Raw genomic sequence first — 26429 nt, forward strand, 5'->3', positions numbered from 1 at the left:
AGTTATGAAACTGGCTTCCATTGTATGTCCAACATTGATGTGTGGGGTTTCTGTCAGAAATCTAGGCATATAATTATATCTTATTCAAGAAATGACAGAAAATCATGTAAGCAAACAACCAATTTGATTCATGTCTCTTTCCAAGGTTGTGTGGACAGAGATTCACTTGAAAAAGGAAAAAAAAACTTCCTGGGAGTAAATGTAAAGAACTTTAAGAGTTGTTTTTACCATTTGTTGGGGGCCTATCTTTTTTCCCATGGAAACACATCTTTGAAACTATAAGGGAGTCAAAATGTGATCAGATGCATGATGTTTTGCTTTGCACAAAAGAACTCTGATGATTATGAATAAAGTCAAGTCAGTTTTGATTGGAAGAAGGGATTATTTTACCACTTATGGAAAAAAGAAAGTAATTGGTTTACGGAGAGCCTATTCATGAGCACTGAATAACTCTCATTCCACAAAGGACATGATGGAGCGCATATTTCATGTCTTGGTTGCGTAGGCTATAGACGAGAGGGTTTAAGACTGGTGTCACTACAGAGTATATCAGTGTGATGATTTTCTGCAGAGCAACTGAATTGCCAGATGTGGGACTCACATACATCACCATGATGGTTCCATAGAACAGAGACACCACAACCAAGTGGGATCCACAGGTAGAGAACGTGTTTCTCCGACCAGCTGATGAAGGAACCTGAAGAACCACTCTTAGCACCAGGGCATAGGATCCAAGGATATACAAAATGGTGAGAATGATGATAAGAGACCTCACACACTGGAATACATCCTCTGCGATGGGGGATGAGGCACAGGACAGGGCCATCAGTGGATCCACATCACACATGAAATGATCAATGATGTTGGGACCACAGAAGGATAGTTGGGAAATGAAGAAAATGGGAACAGAATGTCCAAGGAAACCAGTGAGCCAACAAAGAGACACCAGAATTCCACAGAGCCACCCAGTCATGATGGAGGGATAGTGCAGTGGGCAACAGATGGCAAGGTACAGATCATAAGCCATGACACAGAGGAAGAAGCATTCTGTTGTACCCAGGGAAAAGAAGAAGTAGAATTGAGTGAAGCAGCCAGAGAAGGAGATGGTCTTGGCTTCAGAAAGAAAATTGACCAGCATGGTGGGGACAGTGCAGGTCACATACCAGATCTCTAGGAAGGAGAAATTGGCCAGGAGCATGTACATTGGAGTATGGAGTCGGTGGTCCCACCTCACTGCACAAATGATGGCCATATTCCCAGTCAAAGTCAAGATGTACACCAACAAAATCATTGAGAAAAGGCTGACCTGTATTTTCCAGGGACCAGGAAAGCCCAACAAGACAAACTGTGTCACAGTAGATATCCCTGACTTATTCATGGCCCGAGACTGTGGAGAGAAGAGAGATAGATAATGGCAATTTACTTTGCTGTTGAGGTATCCTGAAGCTTTTCTTGGGACAGAGACTGATTCATGAAGGCAAATGCTTTGGATATTCTAAAACAAGGGTTGTACAAATCTCACTCTATTCTGAATGAGTCCTTTGGCCCCAATTCTTTGTAATCATAGTTCTAGGCTATTTGAGTTTTCTGTGGCAGTGGACAAAATTAGTTATATTTCATCTTTTTTTAGTAATACAGAATATAACATATATACATAGAAGTGATAACTTTCCAAGTGAAATTTAAGAAGCAGAGCGCAAATTGCAAAGAATGTTATGGGTTACCGTTCCACAGTCTCAGTTATTTCTTTATTGTGAAATACATATGCAAAAAAGGTAATATCTTTCAAAGTATGATTTAACAAGTAGTTATATAGGAGATTTCCAAAAATGTTATGAGTTACAGTACCATAGTTTCAGTTATTTCCTTATTGTGAAATATGACACATAAAAAAGGTGATAACTTTCAAATTACAATTTAACAAGTAGCTATAGAACAAATTTCAAAGGATGCTATGGGTTACCATTCCACTGTTTCAGTTCTTTTCTTCTAGCTATTCTAATACCCCAGCAAGAAGAAGAAGAAAATTATACAGAGACTCAGTATTCATAATCCTATGTTAAATTCCACCTTGTCTGTTGCTATCTCTTCCACTAGTTTAATCACTTTTCCAATCTTCAGGGATGTCTAGGCAGTGACCACCCTAACTTGTTCATGTAATTTCGTCTTTTTTTGATATAAAGACATTTTGAAATAGAGTAAAAAATTATTTATCTTTTATGTAATTTTTCAGTGAAGGCTGTTCACATATAGCAAATAGCCAGTGCTATTTATCTCAAAGTGTGAGACACATATGCCATCATTTTCAAACAGACTTGAATTGGAGGCTTTTTACAGGTTTGAACAGTTTGTGCTTTCACATTATTTCAGATTCTTTCTTTCTCAAAGCTGTTTACATTAGGAGGATTTATTTTCTACCTTTTTTTTTTTTGTGATATCGGAAGAAAATCGTCAAGGATATTCAGATATTAAAATTCTTATATATTTTGTTTTCAATTTTCCTTTAAAGACATTTAAATTGTACTCCAACTCATTTACAATTTGGCATTTATTCCTTTGTTTTTGGCAACGAAAAAAGTTACTGTTATTCAGTCTCTAAAGTCTGGTTATTAATGTCGCATGCTAATTTATCATCCTTCCTATGCATTTCAAAAGATGAATCATTAAAGGTGAATATAACTTGTGTGGTATATTGGAGAAGAAATTATAATCACCAAGAGATTCTATTTTAAAGCTCTTCTTACTGCCGCTGCCACAAATTTCCCTTAAAACTCATTATTTGGAAAATTTTGCTTTAGTCCACTTAAAATATAGTCTCCAAATGATCAAAATAACAGAATACAAGAGAATCAATGACATTGTTTCAAAAAAGCCATTACTCACCCACATTCCAAAATTTGCCATTTTCCCCTTTAGAATACCATCACCAAAGAAGGTATCTTTTCAGGAATCATATATAACTCAAAGAAAAGAGCAAAATGATAGCTTTAACAAATTGGAATCTCCAGAAAATTTGTAACAAGACCATTTTAACTATTTTGATTGATATGAGGAAAATTTGCCTAAAAATACTTTGTTATGGAAGTGATGTATTTAGGGAGAAGATTTAATTTAATAGTTATTGTATTGGACAGGGAGGGTAAATAAATAACAGTATGCACTGAATACAAATTGAATATAACCTGTTTTTTGGAAAGTTTATATTAAATAAGATAAATATGTGTAAAATGAGGTTGCTATTACAGCTCACCAAATTAGTAATGTATAAAGTGAAGCATGAGTCTATTCATCTAGAAGCAAATAGAATCTTTCTACTGCGCTGTTTATGTCAAAGCAGATTGCAGACTAGTAGACAGGAAACAAAGAAAAGAAGGAAATTGAAAGATTGGATTCACTGTTTTTAATTTTTTTTTTAAACTAAGATGATCATGAAGAACTAAAATCACCTGCATTGATGGTCATTGTGTTGAGAAATCATGAAAAAATAGTTCCCACAGTGGGAAGTGTGCATAGTCTCCATCTTTCCAAGCAAGGAACTCCTCTTTTTAACAAGATCGGAAAGCATGGAACAGAGCAACCACTTACCCCTGGAACTAAAGAGTAGGCAGCAACAATGACTCTGAGCTTGGATTCACAGACTTTGACCCAAAATCAAAATGCAGAAGACCAAGCTCCACGAATTTGAATTATAGACTTCTCTGATTGACATTAAAAAACAAAACAAAACAAAACAAAACATGCAAAAAAGAAAACCTTGCAGAAAATCAACTATTCAGCTCCAGGGATAGCATGGTAAATGATTTTCACAGATAATTTCAAATGTAATTGTAGGAAGCAATTTCCAATAAAGTTCACCACTAAACTTGATCTGAGATCTTAGATTTCATGCAGACTGATTTGATTTTACCCTTTCTTAATTTTTTTTTCCTGTCATCTGTCCTGAAGGCACAGTTGAGTAGTGAAATGAACAAAGAGGGGGAGCCAAAGTGAGGAGTTGAAAAAAAAAAATTCCCAATTTTCTCTTGCTTACAGTCTGAGTGGAGAGAGCTGGCTCCATACTCTTTTGCTCAAAACTCTACACGTCAGAGAATTCCTCACTCACTCAGTGACTGAGAAGGGGAAGATCCATGAACAAATGATTTTGGCACCGTCTAGTTTATTCATTTTTGAAAGTGTAGGATCCCTGGTGATCTAAACACACTGAGGGATCTTTTTTTTTTTTTTTTTTTTTGGTTGTTGCTCTTGAGCTGAAAGGGAAATCAATATTCTTTGATACTTGAGATCTTGAGCATATCGAGTGAACAAATGTACAGGTGAATTAGCCCACCTGTGATGTATAATGGCGGCAGTGCCTATTGGACAAGGTGTCTCCTACACACTGTGAAGCTTTCTCAGGTCAGCCTGGAGAGAGTTCTGAGGAAGGTCATGAAGATTGTCGCTGGCTTCACTGGCTCTAATTGGAAGCCCTGTGTGAGAGCTCTGTGCGTGGCTTGTTTCACTTCCTTTGTGCCCTGAGATTCTGGTGGCCTCTTTCCCAGACTATTATAGTCTAGTCCTAATGTCTCATTTTAGCCACTGCTGAGAATTATTAGGTCTCTCTTCACATGATCGTATAACTTTCCACATTTCCCCTAGGGACTTTCTTACTTCTTCCTGGGGGGGTTCATTGACTTTTTGACAAAATAACCCCTAAGGATTTTAAAAAATAATGTGCTACATTAGCTCTGAGAAGACCGCATGGCCTTTTTAAGCTTGTTCTTTTCAAACACAGTATGTGGTTTGGTGCCATGGGATAGACAAAGCACCCAGTTAAATGTCTTCCTGAAGCATCAGTTTTACTTAGGGAAGTTAATTATGTCATGTCAAATATGTATATACTGTGGGGTAGAAAGTACAATTTGTGATAATATTTAACACATAACTTTTAATTTCAAAGAAATACTGCCTCCAAATGAACGTGCTGAATATGCTTTGGTGGAAAGGTTTGAGAAACACTGTGCTAGAAATGCTAGAGCATTTCATCACCCAGCACCCAGCAGGTCCATCCTGCTGATACACTTAAATTTATTCCCACTATGGCCCAAAACTAAAAGCATGTGCCCTCATTTTACAGATTGGCCTCTCAGCTGATGACCTTCCTGTTTCGCATGGGGCTTGGGCACAAACTGAGAATTTGTTCATGGCATAATTTTCTCTGACTGTTTTTCTCACTGGGGCTTTGCCCTACAATTTTCTGAGAGGTAAATGTTACTCTGTGGATGAAATAGAAACTGCTATGTATGAATAAACTAGGTCTAGGGCATTGTTATTCTATATTCCCGGTGATATTGGGCTGTCCTAGTTGATTTGGAGAGAATGGAGCTCAATATATCTGTTGACACAACTAGGAGATAACCAACAGTGCAAAGGTATCAAGAATTGTAGGGGAAGGGGACTCTTTTCTTTTAAAGAATGAATAGGTGGTTGCAGGCTGGTGGGTTTTCTTCCAGTTCCAGCTGGCTTTCAATGTCAGGTGTGTAGCTTAAAAGCCTCTTTACCAAAATTAATTCCACATTTGTTTCTGTGCTGGGGAAGTGGAATATCATTAAACAGGCAGACTTCAATTGTTGTATGTCTGGGAAGAAAGGGGTGATTTCCGCTTATATGTAGCATTAAGTCAGCAACAACCTACAAGAATCAGAACAGGTAGCACTCAGGAATTAGAAAAGCTTAAGAACATTTTATGACATTATATTAATTAGAAATTGTTACAACTTATATAGTATCCCCAAGATACATGGCATATGAGAAGTTGGTCTGAGGCTAGTGTACTCAAAGTGAATTTTCATATTTGTCTGCAATTCACAAGTACCTTAAGCCTCTAAGGAATGGATTGACACCCCACCAGAAGCACGACTCTGCTTCACCTATCATGTTAATCCAGCAGTGCAGTAGAATTCTGCTACGTGTATCACATTAACACTTAAGCTCCTTTTGAAGAAGCAGTATGAGCCAAGCACTTGAGAGGTTATTATAAAGATAGAAGATATAGGTTGTATACTTGTACAGTTTATAAACCAAGGTATATTTGTATAAACAGTTAGGAATCAATAAAAGATTGAATCTAGTAGAACTGAGTGCTAGATTTTATTTTATTCTTTTCAGTTGAATATTCTTCCTCGACATATCTACCTTAGATTCCCCCTTTTCCACAGACAAATTCTAGTATGGCATATTCTCTTGGAGGGACCATGTTCATGTAAAAAGTTTCCATTGCAGTCAGGATCCAATTAAGTGTGTGTGAAGAATAAATTAATGTTCATTTATAGGACTATATTCTTCCCAAATAACTTTCAGGACTAGAAAAGAAATTGAGGAATTCAGATATACATTTGGCTAGTCTTGATGTTAATTAGGGGCTGTATCCTTGCTATTCATTGTTTTATTTTATAGATACTTGGTTTGTGTCTTGTGTACATTGCCCTGAATTTGGCCTTGTGCAGGAGGCAAAAGATATTTAAGTTTTAGTCTTGCTCATAAAAGAACATCCACGCATCCCTACAAAATAGAATATAAGTACATATAAAGACAAATTTCTATGAGGTTTCAGGGAAAGGGGAGTTCAGGAAGACATCAGGTATCATCTCAGAGAAGGGGTTGAAGTTTGATTAAGATTTGTTTCAGTAGATGGGCAAGGGCAAGTGCTCATGGTCAGAGTTAGCACTAAAGGCACTCAGTTGTGAGTAAATATGTTTCAGATAAAATAAGACTGATTATCATGAAGTACAGGGTGTATGCAGTGGATGAGCAGGATAGAAAACTGAGTGGAGCAGTCTAGTGACTGTCAGAAAGAAGAGTTTGTGGGTCATTTCTAAGTTATAGAGGCATAAAGCATACTCAATTTTGGGGGTGAAAGACAGCCTCTGATAATGAAAGCTATCCATTTCTAGTTTCTTTTGAGGCACCTTGACCCATTATTTTAACGAACACTTATTTTCTGAATTTAGAAGATTTCACTTTCTCTTGAGGCTTTAGGTACACATGCAGTTGATACCTTCCACCAACCAAAATTAAAACTAGTAAAGATGCATCAAGAAAAGGATATCTATCTATCTATCTATCTATCTATCTATCTATCTATCTATCCTGACCATATAATTACTCAGTGAGGCCATGCATATTTAAAATAATTTTTTGAGCATTTATAATCAATGAATTGAACATGAACTGTTAAGGAATGGTGAAAGATAATTATCTCCCTCTGCTTAAGCATGAACCAGAATACAACTTACAGAAGACATTCTCTATTGTTATTATAAATAACTAAGACCAGAAGTTACAAAATCAGGTTTCTTATAAAGATGTCTCAGTTTTGCCTAATTCTTAATCCTAAAACTTTCTTTAGGGCATCTTTCATGTCCTTGTTTCGAAGACTGTAGATAAGGGGATTTAAGAGAGGAGTCATGGCTGAGTATATCAAAGTGATGATCTTCTGCATCCCTGCTGGGTTCCCTGATGATGGGCTCACATGCATCACCATAAGGGTTCCATAGAAAAGTGACACCACCATTAGGTGAGACCCACATGTGGAGAAAGCTTTAGTTCGACCAGCATGAGAGGGAATATGAAGCACAGCTCTGAGAACCATAGTATAAGATCCCAAGATGAATACAAAGGGCCCAAAGATAATCATGGAGTTGAAGGTGTAACAGAGAAGCTCAGTGGAAGGAGCATGGATGCAGGCCAGTGCAAACAATGGGCCTGGGTCACACACGATATGGTCAATAATGTTGGGTCCACAGAAGGGCAGTTGGGAGATAAGGACAATAGGAACTGGATAGCAGAGAAATCCAGTCACCCAGCAAACACAGACCAGGATCACACAGAACTTTCCATTCATGATGGAGGGGTAGTGAAGTGGGCTGCAGATGGCTAAGTACCGGTCATAGGCCATTACTGATAAGAAGAAACTCTCAGTTGTACCCAGAGAGAAGAAGAAGTAGAACTGAGTGAAGCAGGCAGAGAAGGAGATGGTCTTGGTCTCAGAGAGGATGTTGACCAGCATGTTTGGAACAGAAGAGGAAGCATACCAGATCTCTAGGAAGGCAAAGTTTCCCAAGAGGATGTGCATGGGCTTATGGAGACGCTTGTCCCATTTTACTGCACAGACAATAGCTCCGTTCCCCAGCAGGGTCAGGAGATAGACCATCAGGATTAATGAGAAGATCTGCTTCTTTCTTTGACCAGGGAAGCCCAGGAGGACAAACTCAGTCACAACATGCATTGTTCTGTTCTGGGTTCCCAAAGCTATTTGAGGAACAAAAGTGACCAAGGAATGAATAATAAAAAACATTTGTAGGATTTGCTGACAAATTCCTTTGAAAATAGACTAAGCATTTTCACATACATTTTCTCATTGGTCCTCCTAATGACCCCTTAACCTGTAGGAAGAGAGATTTAAGGAATTTACTTAAATATGCAAAGCCAGCAACTCCTTGATACACTGGCCAATTTGAAGATTGGTTTGGGACAAACATCACTTCATTTCAAATGTTCCACAACCTTAAATCAAGTCTCAGCAATGTTTCTTTTTAGTAGAGGGTAGAATGGTAGAATCGCAGGCTTCTTGGATAGCCTACATACCAGTATAAACTTTGGACACATTCGTTTGCTTTGATTCTAAAGTCAATATAAATCTGAAACAAAACTAGCTGTTACATTGGCTTCTTAGAATTTCATAGGTAGAAGCCCAGAAAAAAACAGATGAGAATGGAGCTGGTAGGAGATTTGAGCACTCTTGGCCTTTGCTGCTTCTGAGGAGATGCTGCAGATCTCTATAGGTTTATGTAAAATGTTTTGTAAAACATCTGTCTAGTTTCCTGCTGATCACATCTCTCAGCTGGCATCTAGATTTTCTGAACACTGCAGTGCATTTCCCTCTTGAGGAGCCCTGGTTCTTTCAAAGCACTTCCTTATTAAGTAAAATCTGTCTCCCTTATTATTTCTACCCATTGGTCCTGGAACTCCTCTTTGCAGCTACATAAAATAAGTCCAATTCCTCTTCTACAGTGGAGGGGAGAGGTTTAAAAAACTGAAGACAGCTGTTATGTCCCTTATAAATCATTTCTTTTCTCTAGAATATATATTTAGTATTGCATCTCATTCAATTTCTCTAGAATATGAAATCATGTGCCTACATTTTTGCTAAGAAGTAAGCCCTAAGCACTCTAATTTGTCCCTACCTAAATTGAATAATGAGTAGTCAGATTCCCTTTGGATGTGCAGAGAGACCAGAAAAAGCTTTGTGATATTGACTGAATCAAGAGTTGAGACAGGACTATAAACCTGGATATTTTGTTTACAATTGTCCTGAAACTGCTGGGTCAAGTATAATTTTTATATCTTAATGTTTCCTAGTTAAAACTCAGTATATCTGACTGGACAAAGCATCATGAAAGTTTTAAATTTAGTAACATATTGACTTTAAAAGTAAGATAATTGACCATATTATTTATTAATGTCATAGTTAAGATATTCACAAAGTTCCATTCTTATGATATTTATACAATCTGCAGAGTATAAGGGTCTGATTCTCAGTACTTGATCAATTCTGGAGCAAACCAGAAGGATAAATGTTTTATTGTCAAACTTACTTGGATATTTGCATTAACAAGATTTTTAGAATGATGAAAAATGTTTCTCTAAAAAAACATGATTTTTATGGAATTGTAAATTTTGCTCAAGAAATTTGGTTGAATGAACTAAAATTATGATGACCACATTCATCAAAATTTCTAGGATAGTTATAATTTCAAATACAGTTCCCATAAGTATATTTATATTTGCCAGACCACATGCTGTCATTTTTGGTTGGGAAAATATAGTTATTGGGCTTGTAATAAAAAATTGAATGTTGAATTTAAATAGTATTACATTATTCATTTATTCATTTGTTCAAGCATTTAAAAATGCTTATTCACTCTATTATATTCCTAGTAGTGTGCTAATTTGTGGGGTACAAGGTGAACATGAAAAAAAAAATTCCTCACCTTTCAGAACCTGTGGTTATTAAGTCAATCAGGGCTGCCACTCGCATCTGGACAGTCATGAGTCTATGTGAATGGGGCCTCAGGAAGCTGTGTGCTTCACATAGCAGGCCCAACTGTATGCTGTGAGCCTGATAAAAGCAATATTTATTCCAGTTAGGAGTAACAGATACATATATACAGTGAGGTTAACATAAAATGGACCTTTTGGTCTTTTCATGACAGTAGACAGAGACATGAGACATGAGTGAACTTACCCTCTGCACCAGTCACTTCTTGGCACCAAGAATGGAAGTATAATACTAATTCATGGTCCTTGAGCTGGAACTAGATCCTATTATGAGTCTTAATTCCTACCTGGTCACCTGACTTCGTGATATCCAAGAACTTGACATGATTTTTGGTTCAGTGAAATCTCAATTATCTACAGGTGGATAGGTGAACTTCACAGATCATCTGAAACCTCACAGCACGCGTTTTTACTGCTACCACCTCCAAAACACATCTATTAGTAGCTGAAATGGTGAATTTAAATTCACCTCATTCAGTTTTCTATTCACCTCAAATGATAGATAGTATGACTGAGCAGTTGGAAAGAAGGGGAGAAGCAAATAGCCTGGGAAATTTTCTGTATGAACTGATAAGGGAGGAGATCTTCCTTGATAACCCCAACCACTTGGAATTTAAGCTCTTGCTCAGGGAAGAATATTAACTTTTTAAATTAATAAGGGCAGGGGTTCTTTTAGATCCTTAAATATTTATGTGTTTATTTATGGTTAATCCATAGATAAATCCAAATGATAGGAAATCCTGTTGGCCTACTTCAAGCTCAGTTTCCACTTGCTACTTGTCACTGGCCAACACTCTAAAAAAATAAGACGAGCTTGCCTTAATTGCCCTTGGTGAGGTATATTGTGCTAATTAAAACTTCATTGCACCAACATTAAAGCATAAGTGCTACAAGACTCAGGGAACAATTTAATTGAAGGACATGTAGTGGCCCCCAAATATATCCAAGACATAAGAGCATCATTTTACCTAATTGAGCTGTATTGTGAGAAATCTGTGAGAGAAGAGTGGCCCCTAAATGTGAATATATCACCCTGAACCCTCCTCAGAAGTGTGTTGGGAGAAGAGAACTGCAGAGCCTGACACCTTTTTCCTATAAAGGAAAAAAGGACAAAGAATGAACAGAGTCACAGAAAAGCCGGTGTGCTCTGATCAGAGCAGCAGGTGCACAGGAGTAGTTATCACACTGAAGCACGCAGACCCTCCTTACAAACCTGGTGGCATTTCTGGCTCCAAGAGGAAGATGTGAGAGAAACTCCAGCTACAAAACTATTCTCATTTACACAATCTAAAAACTGAGTCATGGACAGAGAGCATTACTTGTGGCTCAAGAGGCTTGCTTCCGTAAAGTGTAGAGTCCTTATTACTCTGAATCAAATGAAATGCATTTTCCTTGTCTGTGATTATCAAGAGTTTACAAGCCGCTCTTGAATAGGATCCATAGTTCCCCAGTGTCCTCCTTGGGAGACACCTTGTTCTCCGTGCATGCATCCTGTGCATACATCTAATCCTATTTGTATTTGTGTATAGTTCCCTCAGTGGTTTGGAAACTTTTTTCTTCATAAAGCTATCATTTCTCTAAGGAACTTATCTAATGGTGGGGATTGGGGTAGGGTAAAAGAGAGAGAGAGGGAAAGAGAGAATGTGTACGTGTGTGTGTGTGTGTGTGTGTGCACGCATGCGCGCGTTCTCTCCAAAATAGATTTGCTTCATTCTTGGTGCCTATCCAATAAGCACTTAAATTAAAAAAAAATAAACAAAAAACAAAACAAAACAAAAAACCCAGCACCTCTGTGTCTATACATAGCTTATTTGATTTTTTTTATTAAATTCAGTTTTATTGAAATACATTCACACACCATACAATCATCCATGATATACAGTCCACTGTCCAAAGTATGATAACATAGTTATGCGTTCATCACCACAATCTATCTCTGAACATTTTCCTTACATCAGAAAGAACCAGAAAAAGAATAAAAAATAAAAGTGAAAAAAGAACATCCAAATCATCCCCCATCCCACCCCGTTTGTCCTTTAATTTTTATCCCCATTCCTCCACTCATCCATATACTAGATAAAGGGGGTGTGATCCACAAGGTCTTCACAATCACACTGTCACCCCTTGTAATCTACATTATTATATAATTCTCTTCAGGAGTCCAGACTGCCGGGTTGGAGTTTGGTAGTTTCAGGTATTTACTTCTAGCTATTCCAATACATTAAAGCCTAAGAGGTGTTATCTATATAGTGCATAAGAATGTCCACCAGAGTGACCTCTCGACTCCATTTGGAATCTCTCAGCCACTGAACCTATTTCGTCTCATTTTGCATCCCCCTTTTGGTCAAGAAGATACTCTCAGTCCCACGATGCCGGGTCCACATTCATCCCCGGGAGTCATACTCTGCGTTGCCAGGGAGATTTACACCCCTGGGAGTCGGGTCCCACGTAGAGGGGAGGGCAGCGAGTTCACCTGTCGAGATGGCTCAGTTAGAGAGGGCCACATCTGAGCAACAAAGAGGTACTCAGGGGGAGATTCTTAGGCACCATTACATACAACTTTAGACTCTCCTTTGTGGTAATGAGCTTCATAAGGGCAAGTCCCATGCTTGAGGGCTCAGCACATCAAACCGCCAGTCCCAATGTTTGTGACAACATCAACACCAGTCCAGGTGAGGATGTCCAACACTTCCCCACCTTCCCCCAGATCCTCGGGGCTGGGGAGGGGGAGGCTGTAAATATAATTTTTATTATCTGCCTAAATTACTCTAGGATGTGTTACTATTTCACTCCAACCTATACTAACCTACCGTATCTCACTTCCTATTCAAAGTTCCATGCAATTGTGGTGTTTGAACAAATCGACTGTAGAGTTGTACTGTTTAGAAAATTTAGATTCTGTACCAAATAGATATCTATTCCCTTGGTCTCATATGAAAGTTGAAGTTTTAAAACACAATCAGTTTCAACCTTTATCCTTTGGCCTGGCTTGCCCTGGTCTTAATCAGACCTGCTTCATTCATATCACTAATTGAAGTCTGGGCTCTTTTTCAGCTTTTTTTTTTTTTTTTGACAGTTGCTCTATGCACTAATACTGACATTCATATCTGCCGAGCTCTAGCTCTGAGTTTCAGGTGTCTCAGAGATATGCATTGTTCCAGAGACCAAGCAGGTATACGCTAGGGGATCAGCATCTCAAAGTTAAGAGATAGGCCTTACAATTCAGGGATAGAGTTAACTGCTGTAAGAGCTTACAATCTAGGGACTATTACAATTATTGTGTCCACGTTAGGCTATGTCCTAAGATTCAATTCTGAGTTTACACATTGTAGTTAGTCCATATTGGTGAGGCATCATCCCTCTCACCATGTTTTCTCCAACACTTTTACTCCTATATATATATTTTCCTACAATTTTATAAAGTTATATTCACATACCATACATTTATCCACAGTGTACAATCAGTTGTTCATGGTATCATCATAAAGTTGTACATTTATCACCACAATCAGCACTTGAACATACTGATTACTACAAGAAATTTTTTTTTTTTTTAGCAATAAGAAAAAATGATAAAAAGAAAAATAACATGTCATACAATACAATATACTACTAAGGACAGCAAATAACACCACTACAAGAATCCCATATTACTCCCCTATATCCCCCTCTCATATACATTTAGCATTGGCATATTGCCTTTGTTACATTTAATGGAGGTATATTACGTTACTGTTGACCATAGACTCCAGTTTGCTTTGATTACGTTTTTTCCTGAATACCATCCCTTTTTCAAATTTCTACATGGTTGACATTCATTTGCTTTCCCACATGCAAAAATATTTTTATATTTGTATATTTAGTAACAGTCATTGGCCACTCCAGTTTTTGCCACGTTATGCAGTCCCAGTCTTTATCATCTATCTTTACCTCTCATTCTCTTATCCCACCTCTTTCAGCTTTACTCAGAGACATCTTTGTTCAGTGTACTTACAATACCGTGCTACCATCACACAGTATTATCCTATCTATTTCTGGATCTATGCAATCAATCCTAAACATTCTGTAGTCCTTCAGCATCAAATGGCTGATCTCTGCACTCTTTCTATCTCCTGGTCGCCTGTGTTGTCAGCTTTTAGCTCCCAAAGTTTGTTCATTAATGTCTGTTCATATTAGTGAGACCATACAGAATCTGTCCTTTTGTTTCTGGCTAACTTCACTCAACATAATGTCCTCAAGGTTCATCCACATTATTACATGATCCATGTCTTTGTTCTGTCTTAGAGCTGCATAATATTCCATCATGTGTATATACCAGTTTGTTTATCCACTCGTCCTTTGATGGATATTTGGGCTGTTTCCATCTCTTGGCAATTGTGAGTAATGCTGCAATAAACATTGGTTTACAAATGTCTGTTTGGGTCTTAAGTTTCAGTTCCTCTGAGTATATACCCAGCAATGGAATAGCTGGGTCATATGGCAAATCTATGTTTAGCTTCCTGAGGAACCTCCATACTGTCTTCCAGAGTGGTTGCACCATTCTACGTTCCCACCAACTATGAATAAGTGTGCCTTTTTCTCCACATCCTCTCCAGCACTTGTCATTTTCTGTTTTTTGGATAATGGCCATTCTGGTAGGTGTGAGATGATATCTCATTGTGGTTTTGATTTGCATTTCCTTACTAGCCAGTGAAGTTGAGCATTTTTTCATATGCTTTTGAGCCATTTTTATTTCCTCTTCAGAAAAATGTCTGTTCATGTCTTTTGCCCATTTTTTAATTGGATTGTTTGCCTCTCTGTTATTGAGATGCAGGATTCCTTTATATATTTGGGATATTAAACCCTTATCTGATACGTGGTTTCCAAATATCATCTCCCATTTTGTAGGTTGCCTTTTTACTTTTCTGACAAAATCCTTTGATGTACAAAAGTATTTAATTTTGAGGAGATCCCATTTGTCTATTTGTTCTTTGGTTGCTCGTGCCTTGGGTGTGAGGTCTAAGAAACCACTTCCTTTCACAAGATCTTTAAGATATTGCTCTACATTTTCTTCTAAGAGTTTTTTGGTCTTGGTGCTAATGTTTAGGTCTTTGATCCACTTTGAGTTAATTTTCGTAGAAGGTGTGAGATGGACATCCTCTTTCATTCTTTTGGAAATGGATATCCAGTTCTCCAAACACCATTTATTGAACAGGCTGCTCTTTCCCAGTTGCTTCGGCTTCACTGCCTTATCAAAGATCAGTTGTCCATAGATGTAAGGATCTACTTCTGAGCACTCAATTCGATTCCATTGATCAGTATATTTGTCCTTATGCCAGTACCATGCTGTTTTGAGCACTGTAGCTTTGTAATATGCTTCAAAGTCAGGTAGTGTGAGACCTCCCACTTCATTCCTCTTTCTCAAGATATTTTTGGCTATTCGGGGCACCTTACCCTTCCAAATAAATTTAGTTATTGGTTTTTCTATTTCTGTAAAGTTAAGTTGTTGGGATTTGAATTGGTATTGCATTGAATCTGTAGATCAGTTTAGGTAAAATTGCCATCTTAACTATATTTAGTCTTCCAATCCGTGAACATGGTATGTTCTTCCATTTTTTCAGGTCTTGTTCAATTTCTTTTAGCAGTTTCTTATAGTTTTCTATGTAAAGGTCTTTTGTGTCCTTGCTTAAGTTTATTCCTAAATACTTTATTCTTTTGGTTGCTATTGTAAATGGGATTTTTTTCTTGATTTCCTCCTCTTGTTGCACATTACTTGTGTATAGGAACACTACAGATTTTTGCATGTTGATCTTGTAGCCTGCTACTTTGCTCTATTCATTGACTAGTTCTAGTAGCTTTGCTGTAGATTTTTCTGGATTTCCTACATATAGAATCATGTCATATGCAAATAGTGAAAGTTTTACTTCTTCCTCTCCAATTTGGATGCCTTTTATTTCTTTTTCTTGCCTAATTGCTCTAGCTAGAACTTCCAGCACAATGTTGAATAACAATAGTGATAGTGAGCATCCCTGTCTTGTTCCTGATCTTAGAGGAAAAGCTTTCAGTCTCTCCCCATTGAGTGTGATATTAGCTGTGGGTTTTTCATATATTGCCTTTATCATATTGAAAAAGTTCCCTTCTATTCCTATCCTTTGAAGTGTTTTCATCAGGAAAGGATGTTGAATTTTGTCAAATGCCTTTTCTGCATCAATCGAGATGATCATGTGGTTCTTCTGCTTTGATTTATTGATGTGGTGTATTACATTAATTGATTTTCTTGTATTGAACCAGCCTTGCATACCTGGAATAAATCCCACCTGATCGCAGTGTATAATTCTTTTAATGTGCTGCTGGATTCGATTTGTGAGTATTTTGTTGAGGATTTTTGTGTCTATATTCATTAAAGAAATTGGTCTATAATTTTCTTTTTTTGTAGTATCTTTGTCTGGTTTTGGTATTAGGGTGATGATGGCTTCATAGAAAGAGTTAGGCAGTTTTCCCTCTTCTTCAATTTTTTTGAAGAGATTGAGCAGGATTGGTACTAATTCGTTCTTGAATGCTTGGTAGAATTCACATGTGAAACCATCTGGTCCTGGGCTTTTCCTTTTTGGGAGCTTTTTGATGACTGTCTCAATCTCTTTACTTGTGATTGGTTTGTTGAGGTCATCTATTTCTTCTTGAGTTAATGTTGGTTGTTTATGCTTTTCTAGGAAGTTGTCCATTTCATCTAAGTTGTCTAATTTATTAGCATATAGTTGCTCATAGTATCTTCTCATTATCTCCTTAATTTCTGCAGGGTCTGTAGTTATATTTCCTTTCCCATTTCTGATTGCATTTATTTGCATCTGCTCTCTCTTTTTTTTTTTTTTTTGTTAGCCTAGCCAGTGGTCCATCGATTTTATTGATTTTCTCAAAGAACCAACTTCTGGTTTTGTTGATTCTCTCTATTGTTTTCCTGTTCTCAATTGCATTTATTTCTGCTCTAATCTTTGTTATTCCTTCCCTTCTGCTTGCTTTGGGGTTAGTTTGCTGTTCTTTCTCTAATTCCTCCAGCTGAGCAGTTAACTCTTCAATTTTTGCTCTCTCTTCTCTTTTAATATAGGCATTTAGGGCAATAAATTTCCCTCTCAGCACCGCCTTTGCTGCATCCCATAAGTTTTGATAAGTTGTGTTTTCATTGTCATTTGTCTCGAGGTAATTACTAATTTCTCTTGTAATTTCTTCCTTTACCCACTGGTTTTCTAAGAGGGTGTTGTTTAGCCTCCATATGTTTGTGAATTTTATGACCTTATGCCTTTTATTCATTTCCATCTTCATTCCATTGTGGTCTGAGAAAGTGTTTTGTATAATATCAATATTTTTAAATTTGTTGAGACTTGCTTTGTGACCCAACATGTGGTCTATCCTAGAGAATGTTCCATGAGTACTTGAGAAAAAAGTGTATCCTGCTGTTGTTGGATGTAGTGTTCTATAAATGTCTGTCAAGTCTAGTTCATTTATCATACAATTCAACATCTCTGTTTCTTTAGTGACCCTCTGTCTAGATGTTCTATCCATTGATGAGAGTGGTGTATTGAAGTCTCCAACTATTATTGTAGAGGTATCTATTTCTCCTTTCAGTGATCGCAGTGTTTGCCTCATGAATTTTGGGGCATTCTGGTTTGGTGCATAAATATTTATGACTGTTATGTTTTCTTGATGAATTGACCCTTTTATTAATATATAGTGTCCTTCTTTGTCTCTTTTAATTGTTTCACTTTTGAAGTCTAAATTGTCTGATATTAATATAGCTACTCCCACTTTTTTCTGGTTGTTGTTTGCATGAAATATCTTTTTCCAACCTTTCACTTTCAGTCTATGTTTCTCCTTGTGTCTAAAGTGAGTTTCTTGTAGACAGCATATAGATGGGTCCTGTTTTTTAATCCATTCTGCCAGTCTGTGTCTTTTTATTGGGGAGTTTAATCCATTTACATTTAGTGTTATTACTGTAAGGGCATTACTTTCTACTACCATTTTGTTTTTTGGAATTTATATGTGATATCTTATTTTTTCCTCTCCTTTTACCTTTCCTGATAATCTTCATTTCTGCACTCTTCTCCAACTCTCTCTCTCCTGTCTTTTCCTATCAGCCTGTAGCACTCCCTTTAGTATTTCTTGTAGTGCCGGTCTCTTATTCACAAACTCTCTCAGTGTCTGTTTGTCTGAAAATGTTTTAATCTCTCCCTCATTTTCGAAGGAAAGTTTTGCTGGATATAGAATTCTTGGTTGGCAGTTTTTCTCTTTCAGTATCTTAAATATATCATGCCACTGTCTTCTTGCCTCCATGGTTTCTGCAGAGAAATCTGTACATAGCCTTATTGACCTTCCCTTGTATGTGATGGATTGCTTTTCTCTTGCTGCTTTCAGAATCCTCTCTTTGTCTTTGACATTGGACAATCTGACCAGTAAGTGTCTTGGAGTAGGTCTATTGGGATCTATTCTATTTGGGGTACGCTGTACTTCTTGAATCTCTAATTTTCTGTCTTTATAAGAGTTGGGAAATTTTCAGTGAATATGTCTTCTATTACTCTTTCTGCCCCTTTTCCCCTCTCTTCTCCTTCTGGGATACCCATAACACGTATATTTGTGTGTTTCATGTTGTCACTCAGCTCCCTAAGACCCTGCTCATATTTTTCCATTTTTTTCACCATCTGTTCTTTTGTGTGTATGAATTCGAATGACCTGTCTTCCAGGTCACTGTTCCTTTCTTCTGCCTGTTCAAATCTACTGTTGTGTCCCTCCATTGTGTTTTTCATCTCCTCCATTGTGGCCTTCATTCCCATGAGTTCTGCCATTTGTTTTTTTAAGTTTATGAATTTTTCTTTATGGTCAGCCAGTGTCTTCTTTATATCCTTCAGCTCTTTTGCTATATCTTCCTTCATTTCATCAAATTTATTTAGCATTAGTTGCCTCCACTCCTGTGTCTCAGCTGAGCTATTAGTTTGTTCCTTTGGCTGGTCCATGTTTTCGTGTTTCCTGGTATGGCTTGTTATCTTAAGTTGTCTAGGCATCTGATTTTCTTGATTAGTTTATTTTGGAGCTTGTTTTCTGTCTTTTGCCTAGTGGTTTTCTTGTTGGTTGGCTTTGTTCTCTGGCCTCTGTTATTCAGTTCAACTGATTCTAGACCTCTAACTTAGGTTCTACTTAGTTGATCAGAATTTTTCCCCTCTTGTTTTTTCTGTTTCTTGCTCTGCCTCTATGTAACCTTTTTGTGAGTGGGTGTCCTCAGATATGGTTGACCCTAGTCAGATTTTCTTAGTCTAGTGAGGCCCAGGTCTCATTGGGAGGGTATGGAGTTTTCCTGAGAATGAGACCCTCATATGAGGCCTTTAGAATTGGTGCTTTTCCTCTCCTGTCCAGCAGGTGGTGCTGGCCAGCCCGCAGCTCCCCCACCAGTGTAAGGAGGTGTGGAGACTTTAGTTCTCCTGGTGACTCTGATCCTGTCAGGGGCATAGCTGACTGAAGCTGGAATCTGAATTCCAGCCCCTGGGGTCTGAGTTTCCAGAAGGAAGACTGCGAGTTGAGCTGGACCTCCCTCTACCCTCCCAATCCTTAGAATTCCAGTTGTTTCTCAGGGGCACTATTCCCTTCTCCTCTCTCCTCTTTGGGGCCTCTCCAGGTAGATTCCTTGGTCAGCCTGAGTTGCCAATTAAAGATGGGGGTGGAGGCCTTCAGTAGTGAATAAGGAATTCAAAGACACTGTGGGTACTCTGTCTCCCCCAAGCCCAGCCTAGTCCCTCAACCTGGGCTTTCCGATAGAAAATAACCACATATATTACTTTTAGATTTTTTAAAAAAAAAGTAGAAAAGAAATCAAGAAAAAGAAAAAAGGAAAAAAAAAAAAGAGTCTCTTTTAAAAGACTCTTCCCCAGCCTGGAAGTTTTGTCAGTGTCAGAATAGAGCATTTAAAGATATGCTTTGGGCTATTGTCTGATAATTACTCTGCAACTGCTTCAGTTCCACCCCTGCCAGGGGCTATTGAAATGCAAAAAAATAAGGGATCAGTGAGAAGCCAGAAGGGACAAAATGTAGGGGGAAAGAAAATGGCTTTTCTGGAGTCTGGGAATGGGTGCCCGCTTTTATGTGCCCCCACTTCTCGGAACCCGGCCCTTCTTTAGCACCCCAGCTCCCAAAGTTAGTTAATTAATTTGTTAATTAATTCTGCAGTTGAGGCTGGGTTGAGCCTCCCTTCTTGCCCTCAGCAGATTGCTGTTTTTTGTTTCCCCCTCCCCCCCCTTTCAGGGAGCCGGCAGCAAGACAGTCTGTGAGGTCTGGGTGGGGAGGGGCGCCAGACCCCTGGTCCGGGGAACTTACAATGTTCGCTGCGATCTCAGCTTTTCCTCCAATTCCAAACTTGTGTCCAATATGTGACTGGTTACTGGAGACCCCAAAAACACTGTTTCATATAGTTCTTGGGTAATTGCCAGCTGCTCTAGGGGAGAGACGAAATTCTGCTCCTCACCACTCTGCCATCTTGCCCCGCCTCCCTAGCTTATTTGATTTTGTATTCAACATAAGATAAAGGATTTTTGAATTTTAAATGTAGCTTGCACACGTGTTTGAAAAATATTTTTAGTCTTCTGTAAATGCGGATTTGTAACGCTGTTGACTGACATGAAAAAATATTAGTGAAAAAGAAGTTTGGCACCTTAAATACTTTAGATGTGTGAAGTACAAATTCTTTCAATGATATCAGAGAAAGGAGAGCAAACAGTATGAGCCAGAGAACCTGAGTTGGAGATGAATGCAATCACAGCAAGAGCTCCAGTAGCATCTCTGGCTGAGTTGAGGGGTGAGGCTGTGTAAGAGCGGAGCTGGTTCTCGCAACACAGTCCCTACACCAGCAGTATTCATATCACTTGAACTTGTTAGAATTGCATGTTCTCAGGCCCCATCCTGACCTACTAAATCAGGAACCCTAGGGCTGAGGCTCAACAGTCTGTTCTAACAAACTTTTGGTTTCTGATGCATATTAAATTTCGGGAACCACTGTGGTAGATGATAGGGCATGAGTCTGGGTGAAGCATAGGTGTGCTTGCAACAGGCTTCCAAGTTTGGGGAGGGGTACAGTAGGATGAGGAATCAGTTGAGCATGGTATGGATAGAGGGTTAAGAATGATAGTTGTAGGGATGACTGGCATTTCCAGTTGAGGTACATGTGATGATGTTTGTGGAACTGAGATGTCAGTATCTGAAAAAGCAGGACTGGATTTATGGGTCTGCATAGATGAGGAATGGAGGAGATTATTCAGGTACTTTATGAGAGGGCTGACCTGGGATAAACAGTGGCATTGGGTGGGATCAGAGTTGAACCTAAAGAGAAAGTGGGGGAGGTAATAGAAAGAAAACCAGGACACAGAAAAGACTCTGTTTTCACTTATTAGTTGTAAGAACTTGTGAACTTCAGTTTCTTCAAATATTAAGTACATACTCTTCTTTAGATTGTGTACCCCATAGGGCTGATAGGAGGATGAAATGAGATGATGGGTAAGAAAATATTTAGTACATTTCTATACATTATTATGATTTAGTGAGATTTAAGAGCCTCAGGGATCGATTCCTAACTTCCTTTTTTCTCTAAGATCATTATGGAAACATCATTCCTGAAATAGAATTTCATTCCCTAGGGACTTAGAGGACTTTCCATTCCTTTGGGGGCAACCAAGCTCCCTGATTTTTCCCCTCTCCCCAAATATATATACTCAAGGATTGGTTACAGATATATATTCCTTTAAAAAGAAGCAAATGTTTAATTTGATAACTAGAAATAAGAGTTTAAAATGCAAATACCCAAGAAAGTTGACACATTGGCATGAAAGACTCAGTAAAATGTGCAAAATAATGACAGAAAGTCCTTTCTTAATTTCCTATGGGAAGGGAGCCAGAGGTTACTGGGCAGCTAAAGGGTAGGGTGGGGAAACAAGAATAGAATGAGGTGGAGATGTTGGGTATTCTAAAGGAAACTTTACGAAGTGTATTAGCCAGGGTTCTCTAGGGAAACAAAAATGACAGGAGATATCTCTAAATATTACGAGATTTTATAAAGATTGTCTCACGCAACTGTTGGGATGCATAAGTCCAAATTCCACTGGGTAGGCTGGAAGCTGGGAACACTGAAGAAGGTTTTCGATGAATTCTCCAGAAGCTGGCTGGCTGAAGTAGAGATGGAAATTCTCCCTTCTGACTGCTGAAATCATCACTTATGCTTTTAAAAGCCTTCAACTGATTGGACAAGACATCTCTCATTGTTGAAAGCCGTCTCCTCAGTTGACTGTAGATGTAATCAGCCATAATGCAACCAACTTACTGATGATTTGAGTCCACAAAATATCCTCTTTGTAACAATCAGGCCAGTGCTTGCTTAATCAAACAACTGGGCACCGTCACCTGGCCATTAGTTTACATCCCACCAAGTTTCACAATTTTTCTGCATGTGCCTTTTCTGGGGCATTATTTAGTAGGCAAAAGAGAAGTAGAATCAAAGGGTAGAACTTCTGCATGTGTTGCAATGCTGTTTAAATATTATTCATACTATTATTCTAACAGCTTATTTTTTAGAAAAAGTAAAATCAGACAACTCTACTATATATTTACATTTAACTTTTACAATTAGGCTAATGCTGAAGTCTAAACTACCATGACTGGTTTCACCGTGCATCAAATGGAAACTTCTTGAACAGTAGGCAAAGTCTTTAGGAATAATTACTCAACCACTGGATCAGAGTCATCCAAGATGTTTCCACAGTAGAGCTCATCATCATCAGAAAACCCATGTATGTGGGTCACATAATTTAAAAATGATAAAAATCATGAAGGAGAAGGTCTTTAATCGGATTTATTCCTTGGGCATTCAAGGAATAGATCTGGTTAAAATGTGAGTAGTATACTTATGAAAGTTTTGTTCATAACAATTTTCCCTTTGTAATGTTTCCTAGTTACACAGTTTCATATTGCAATGTTGGTGGACTCAAACTTGAATAGGTTTAAATTGTAAAATTATTGCAATTATTACATTTATGCTCACCTTCCATGACTATTGACATTTTATCTAAACTTGCTAGCAGGGCATTTGGACTTAGTCAATTTTACAGTAAAAATAATAGTAAAATAGCATGCTAACTTAATATGTGCAAGTTAAAGATCTTATGTGGGTTCCATTTTGGAATCAATTCCACAGTAACTTCCTAACTGGTCTTTGGCTTCAGCCATTGTCTACCTTTGGTCTATTCTTGTTCTCAAGAGGTTGTATCTTGTATAATGTAGATATGATTACAGTAATATGCTCAACCCCCTTCAAAGGCTTCCAGTCTCATGCAGAAATAGAAGTTTTTACAAATGACTTACAAGGCCCTTCACAATCTGGCCCCCTATTCACTGTCTTTTACTTTATCTCCAATACTCTCTCCCTTATCCTTTCTACTTTGGCCAGCTTAACCTCCTTGCTCTTACTTGAACACACTTCTGCCTCAGGGTCTTTTAGATTCCCTCTGCTTGGAATGCCCTCCCCTCAGGTGTCTACATGAATCACTCCCTCCTTCATGTTTTTGCTTAAATGCTGCCTTCCCAGTGTGTACTTTCCTGATTACCCTATTTACAATTTTAGCTCTCCCCCCACACTTCCTAGCCTCTTTCCCCTTTTTCCCTGGCACTTAAACTCTCAGATATGCTATATATATTTACTTCTTTGTTTATTTTCTGTCTTTCCTTACTGGAATGTAAACTGCATATGGGTAGTGGTTCTTGAGTGTTTTAGTTAGTGTTTCTCTAGTGTCTAGAAGGACTAAAATATAGTAGGTGCTCAATAAAGACTTGTTGAATGAAAGAATGACTGCTATTTTATCAGATATATATATGCTTACGTACCTCTTGTGTAATCGTGAAACGTTTAGTCTGTCCCTGGTTTGGAAGACTTTTAACCATAAAGAGGCAGGGGATAAAGGGTTTTGTTACTGAATTCTTTAGGTTTGTTTCCATCAGCCATTTAAATTCAATTCTTTATACACTTTTTAAAATATTGGATTATCTTAAGAAATATTTTGAATATACCAGTGTCTTGAGTACACCAATGACCTGGGATAACTGCTTTTCTTCTACTTTTAACTCTTACCCCTAAGTAATAAAACTAACACAGTGTAAGACATCACAAATTTAATGTCTTCATATCACTATCTGCTGGAGTTACTCATGTTGAAAATGTAATTGTTACATTTGAAATGTATTATGAATTGATTATGGTTCAGCTCTGCCAGATTAGTTGAGGAATGAAACAGTGAAGGACTCCATTAAAAACAGTTCTTTAAAAGTTGGCATTGGTGAAATAGCAGCAGAAAGTCAAATCTTCCTTAATTGATCCTTTGAATATGGACAGTGTTCCACTTGGTCTCATGTAGAAAACTTTATGCTCATTCTGTCCTGAAGACTTTCTTCAATGCAGCCTTCATGTCCTTGTTTCATAAGTTGTAAATCAGGGGGTTTAAGAAGGGAGTCACCACAGACTAGAACAAAGTCATAATCTTCTGAAATGCAGCTGGGTTATCAGATGTGGGGCTTGCATACATTGCTAAGAGGGCTCCAAAGAATAAACACACCATTGTCAGATGTGATCCGCAGGTGGAAAAGGCCTTCTTCTGGCTAGCTGCTGAAGGGACTTTTAGCACAGCTATCAGTAGAAGGGTATAGGATCCAAGGATGTACAGAAGAGTGAGGATGATAATGAGGGAGTTCAAGGTATAGAAAATGATCTCAATAATAGGAGCTGGGGCACAGGACAGAGCCATCAGTGGATCCATGTCACACATAAAGTGATTGATGACATTGGGACCATGGAAAGGCAGCTGAGAGAGTTGCACAGTGGAGACAGAGTAACTAAGGAACTCAAACACCCAGCAAAGAGACATCGAGATATAGCAGAGTCGTGGGGTCATGACAGTTGGGTAGTGCAATGGGCAGCAGATAGCAAGGTACTGATCATACACCATGATGCAGAGAAAATAGACTTCAGTTGTGTAAGTGAAAAAATAGAACTGGAGGAAACAGGCAGCAAAAGAGATGGTTTTTGTCTCTGATAGGAAATTGACCAGCATACCAGACACACTGACAGTAATGTACCAGATTTCAAGGAAAGTAAAATTCCCTGGGGGAGTATACATTGGTGTATGGATCCGTTGATACCACTTCACAGCACACGCAATGGTCCCATTTCCCATGATAGTAAATATACAGACCCCAAAGAACAGTGAGAAGAGGAAAATTTGCATCTCCTGACAACCGGGAAAGCCAAAGAGGATAAAGTGAGTCACAGAGCTTGTCTCTGAAGTGTTCACAAATGCCAGGGCTGCAGAGAAGACAGAGAACACCATTTTGCAAGTTGTTTGGCTTCCTGAGAAACCTGTAGGACACGTATGCAAGGTTCTTATTTAGCCATTTGTTAATGAGTTTGGAATAACCCGCCCAGTCTCCTAGCTCTTATTTAAACACTACCAATCACTGATCTTAGGGATCCTAAATTTCAATAAAATTGGATTCATAACAATAGAATCTTTATTTTACTTGGATATATACAAATATACCAATGGTTAGATTAAAAAAAAAAAACCCTTCCTCCCTTTGAGATTGTGAAAGTTCAAAAGCATCACTCCCTCTCACTTATATGAAAGGCAGCAAAGTGGTTTTCAGTTAGTATTTCTTTTTCCCATCCATTTTTTATTTCTCTTAGAACAGCTTTTTTTACTGAGTTAGTTTTTTGGTTAAGAATTAGGACTACTTTTTTTTTTTATATCTTCACCAGATGGAAAGCATTTGATATACTTTGACATTGTAGAGCTGGGAATGAACATTATTCACTTGTTTCTCTGGTTTGTTCACATCATAATTTTCTCATAACATATTAATGAATTATAAGTTTCAGCATAGAAACCAATATGAAAGTCATAGTAATATTTTTTCTGTAGAGTACAGAGTTAATAGTTAACCTGGAATATTCCTTGAATTGACTTTACTTCAAGTTTTTTTTTAAATATTGTAATTTGTGAATTGAATCTCCACTACCCTAAACAAATGCAGTTTTAAATCATTTCATCATAAATCTCTCATTAAAAACAAATAATTTGTGTCAAAATATATGATTCATCTACTTACAAGGATTCATTTTTGTGCTATCCATATATTGCTGATGATAAGTTTCCACATTTTTGACTGCAACCCTACCTGCATAAAGCTCAAAATTTTAATAAGCTCAGAAAGGTTGATTATCAAAAAATCAAACAGCAAACCCAAAAGATAATAAAGATAATATATCTCTAAATGTTGCTAAAGGT

General features: G+C 37.9%; 3 protein-coding genes across 3 annotated transcripts; all 3 read right to left on the minus strand.

Moving 5' to 3' along the window:
- Positions 1-433: 433 nt before the first annotated feature.
- LOC119533459 (olfactory receptor 11H7-like) lies at positions 434-1378 on the minus strand. The gene has a single exon (XM_037835494.1). It carries the CDS (start codon positions 1376-1378, stop codon positions 434-436), a length of 945 nt encoding a protein of 314 aa, XP_037691422.1.
- Positions 1379-7345: 5967 nt separating this feature from the next.
- On the minus strand, positions 7346-8332 carry LOC119533460 (olfactory receptor 11H6-like). The gene has a single exon (XM_037835495.1). The coding sequence runs from the start codon at positions 8330-8332 to the stop codon at positions 7346-7348; it is 987 nt and encodes a 328-aa protein (XP_037691423.1).
- Positions 8333-24608: 16276 nt separating this feature from the next.
- On the minus strand, positions 24609-25472 carry LOC119532904 (olfactory receptor 11H4-like). Its single transcript, XM_037835143.1, has one exon. The coding sequence runs from the start codon at positions 25470-25472 to the stop codon at positions 24609-24611; it is 864 nt and encodes a 287-aa protein (XP_037691071.1).
- Positions 25473-26429: the final 957 nt, after the last annotated feature.

The sequence above is a fragment of the Choloepus didactylus genome, chromosome 4 (assembly GCF_015220235.1).
Source record: "Choloepus didactylus isolate mChoDid1 chromosome 4, mChoDid1.pri, whole genome shotgun sequence".
Classification (NCBI taxonomy): domain Eukaryota; kingdom Metazoa; phylum Chordata; class Mammalia; order Pilosa; family Megalonychidae; genus Choloepus; species Choloepus didactylus.

Coding starts and splice junctions, on each gene's coding strand:
- LOC119533459 (XM_037835494.1), bottom strand. CDS start 1,378: ATGAATAAGTCAGGGATATCTACTGTGACACAGTTTGTCTTGTTGGGC.
- LOC119533460 (XM_037835495.1), bottom strand. CDS start 8,332: ATGTTTTTTATTATTCATTCCTTGGTCACTTTTGTTCCTCAAATAGCT.
- LOC119532904 (XM_037835143.1), bottom strand. CDS start 25,472: ATGGTGTTCTCTGTCTTCTCTGCAGCCCTGGCATTTGTGAACACTTCA.